General features: G+C 33.4%; 1 protein-coding gene across 1 annotated transcript in view; it reads right to left on the reverse strand.

The window, feature by feature from the left end:
- Nucleotides 1–266: 266 nt before the first annotated feature.
- Nucleotides 267–4172, reverse strand: part of LOC103513326 (probable nuclear transport factor 2) — a 4760-nt gene continuing 854 nt past the window's right edge. The window contains 3 exon segments of the mRNA XM_017445771.2: nucleotides 267–1014; nucleotides 3821–3849; nucleotides 3851–3919. Of these exon segments, the coding sequence (XP_017301260.1) occupies nucleotides 897–1014; nucleotides 3821–3849; nucleotides 3851–3919 (216 nt within the window). The 3' untranslated portion in view covers nucleotides 267–896.

Raw genomic sequence — 4172 nt, forward strand, 5'->3', positions numbered from 1 at the left:
AAACATTGAAGTTTTTTCTCCTTCAAAATATGATATGATGCAGAGGGAGGGAGTTTTTATTCAGAAAATATTGAAGTTCTTAATTTTCTTCTTCACAAAATATTGAAGTGTAGACAATTCTGTGAAGTTTTTCTTCTTCTTATGATACTATGATATTTTTATCTCTTCTTTTCTTTCAGAACCATTGGTTTCTTCACAAAATAGTGAAGTTTTTTCTTCGTAGTGTAATTCACTACTTTTTTCATGTTCAAAGTTGTTGTTGTTGTTGTTGTTGTTGTTGTTGGTTGTCGTTGTTGTAGCAGCAGGTTCACCAAACTAGACCTCGTCATCCATCTTCTGAAGTTGGGAGATTCGGAAAATCTTACAATAGTTCTTCCTCAGGTCCATGAGTATAAGGGTTGATTTACAGGATATAAGATGGAAAAATTATCGAGCTTTTCTTCTTTACAAAACATTGAAGTTTTTTTCTCCTTCAAAATATGATGCAGGGAGGGAGTTTTTATTCAGGAAATATTGAAATTCTTAATTTTCTTCTTCTTCTTCACAAAATATTGAAGTGTAGACAATTCTGTGTCTTCTTCTTATGATACTATGATATTTTTATCTCTTCTTTTCTTTCAGAACCATTGGTTTCTTCACAAAATAGTGAAGTTTTTTCTTCAAATTTCCACTATTCATTTGACGTTTCTTCACAAAATATATTGAAGTTCAGAAAGTTGTAGACAAATGTCTGGAATATTGACCATTCGGCCATTTTCCTCAGAAGTTCAGAAAGTTCCATGAAGTTTTAAATTTTCTTCACATTATTTATGACAATTTTCATTACGTAAAAAAAATTCCCCCAAGGAAAAAAGGGGTACCCTTTCACTCTTAGAGTAGTTTGCCTTTCAGTCCGCCTAGGCAGTATCGTGAATGCCCAGTCGGAAAATATCGTGCTGACAGTAGAACGAGGCGCCTAGGGGTTTCAGAACGAAGATTTGCGAGTAAGCGTGGGGAGGATCGTCATCACACTGTGGGGAAACAGAAAAAAAGGAGCATTGTATTAGAAAATGGTAGAGTGATAGAATTTGTACATTTTTATATCACGATTTTCAAAACTCTCAAACGCTAAAATGCAGGTCATACTCCAGACACAGTACAGTTAAAATATTTTAGCTCGGAGGGTAGCTCGCGTGTAAGGCACTAGGTCGCGGGGTCGATTCCCGCCCGATGCAAAATTTGTCCTACACAGATAAGGGGTATATTATTGAAACGATTGGTTTTCTTCTATTTTTCTCTCTCCGATTTTGAGACCTCCCTTGTTACGGTTCCCTCTATCAAAATATGCTTAGTGCAGGTCATGCTCCAGACACAGAGGGTAGCTCGCGTGTAAGGCACTAGGTCGCGGGGTCGATTCCCGCCCGATGCAAAATTTGTCCTACACAGATAAGGTACATTATTGAAACGATTGGTTTTCTTCTATTTTTCTCTCTCCAATTTTGAGACCTTCTTTGTTACGGTTCCCTCTATCAAAATATGCTTACTGGTGAATAAAAAATGAGAGTAACTATTCACATCAGTCATTCAAGTCACAGTATGAATATGCTTACTGGTGAATAAAAAATGAGAGTAACTATTCACATCAGTCATTCAAGTGACAGTATGTTCACTCTTCTCTAATCATATGTAAAATATTTGACCGTTCCTAGAACGTACTGTGACATGACCTGAAGAGGAGGAATTGAGCTTTCTTAGAAACCAAAATCATTAGGTAAGCAATATTAGTACAGGAAATGTGCAGTGGGAGATTGATGGGAGAAGAGTATAATGCAAGAGAGAGATGGGTGGGGGATGGGTAGTAATGAAAATATTTGTATTTTATTGTCACGTGATCATGCTTGTATGCATGTGAAGTGTGTAGAATTTTGGCACAATTTCTTAGAAGCAGTTCCTAGAACATACTGTGACATGACCTGAAGAGGAGGAATTGAGCTTTCTTAGAAACCAAAATCATTAGGTAAGCAATATTAGTACAGGAAATGTGCAGATTCCTAGAACGTACTGTGACATGACCTGAAGAGGAGGAATTGAGCTTTCTTGGAAACCAAAATCATTAGGTAAGCAATATTAGTACAGGAAATGTGCAGATACAAGATAACAAAGTGCTGATTATTTACGAGTTACAACATTGTTTATCTCAAGCTCCATTCACACAAACTTTAGACCAGGAAACTGTCTTAAAAGATAATGCAATTTCAGAAGGAAAACACGTTCCATTTTTTTTTATCATTTTTTTTCCTTCTGACTTTTGTCCCATTGAAATATTTGCAGTCGAAAAACGAGTAAATTTTTCTAATGATAGTGGGCATCAAACCTGGGACCTTCTGCATGGCAAGCAAGCGCGTTACCACTGGGCTAACCATAAATGATAAATGTATTTTTCCAAGCAGATTTTTGGCCTGATTGGGCCTTCCATGAAGCCCCCTTAAAAGAAATACCTTGTTTCATAATGACTGAAAATAGACCTTGTGTGAAAAGACCTTCAACCTAATTGTAACTACGAGTACTTAATGTGCATTAATAGATATTGGTCATAGAGATAATGTTAAATTTGGCAGGGGACATTAGTATTACTTGGCAGGGGATATTATTTGCTTTAAGTAATAAAAGTTAAGTAGGTACCAAACACAAAATAATAGACAAGTTCTGAAATTCAACTGGTTAGCTCTTAAGAAATGGGATTGGTAAAGCTGGGATGAAAAGTTAATACAAAGCTTTACAGCATACTGCAGAATAAATAATTAAACTGTTATAAATCAAAATTTTGGAACACTAGAATTTTGAGTAAAATCTACCTACGTAATCTTCTATCAGAGAACTAAATACTAAAAAGAAATGATCATTTCCAAAACTTGAATTGAACAAGTATAGAAAAAAGAGACTTAATAGCCAGATCTGCAATCTCATGTTAAATTGTTTGTCAACCTCAAACTAAAGTATCAATTAACAAACATTTCAACATAAGATTATAGACCTAGGAGTTATGGGTACATCACATTATAAATAGGGGTCATTATTTGCACCTAAATTATTTCTTAAAGAAGAAAGGCAAAATGCTAGTAGGTAACCAACCAATAAGCAAAAATAAATTATACCAATCAAACAAATAAAATGATTATTATTAAAAATTAGATTAGCAAAGTCCAAAACAATTAGAAAGTCAGCAATTAGTCAGCCGTGAAATGCAAATCATTACAAAAGTACTTGCCACTTTGACGACAGATAAATTTAGAATGGTTATCATATTTTTTAAGGCAGAACTTAAGTACACATCATAGGCTATCGTGTAGGCCTAGCCTGAATATATCGTGTTGGACGTAAAAGCTAGATGCAATTGGTTTCAAAGTAAATGTCTGACTATAGGTAAGTGGTGGATCATCATCAGTCTGAAAAATAAAATACAGTGTGTTTCAAGTCCACTTGTTTAAAACCTACCTAGAAAAGGTTAAGTTTTTTTTTTTTTTTTTTTTTTTTTTTTCTTAAACCTTCTAATTTTGTTTATGTTCTATTTATTTCCTTTATTTCTATAACCTTTATTTAATTTAACCTTCTATTATTATTTATTCATTTAATCTTCAGAGTGCTTATTCAAATATGTAGCTATTTAGTGGACCTCTGCAAATGTTCTAAAATTCTCAACTATTTCAATCATGTGCTTCCACAAATAAGCAAGTTGGAATTGTGTAGAATTAAATAAAAAATTATCGACATCAGAGTATGAACTAAAACGTGGTTTTCCATTTTTCCCTTTGGAAATTCAAAGAATAATTTTATACCTGTAATCCTTCCAAGAACATTGATTAAAACACCCTCCGTCAAACATTGGTTGAGAGTCTACTGCGGTAATAATCTCTCTATTGATCCTTTGAAATGACAGACTCTGTTGAAAAGAAATCAATTGAAACAACCAGGATATGAATATTATAAACAAAAGGGGGAGGGAAAACCTTGATCTATTCTAAAATCAGTGACAAAGAACTTTTTGTTCCTTTATTGTTTATTATTATTATTACTATTTGAATTATTATTATTAAATTATTATGTATATATCTATTCATCTAATTAATTTATATTGAATTTCTCCATTATTTATTATCGTGCGCCTTTTCTTCTTTCGGTTTTTTTTTTTTTTT

This window comes from Diaphorina citri, unplaced genomic scaffold (genome assembly GCF_000475195.1).
Source record: "Diaphorina citri unplaced genomic scaffold, Diaci psyllid genome assembly version 1.1 scaffold955, whole genome shotgun sequence".
NCBI classification, from domain to species: Eukaryota; Metazoa; Arthropoda; class Insecta; order Hemiptera; family Psyllidae; genus Diaphorina; species Diaphorina citri.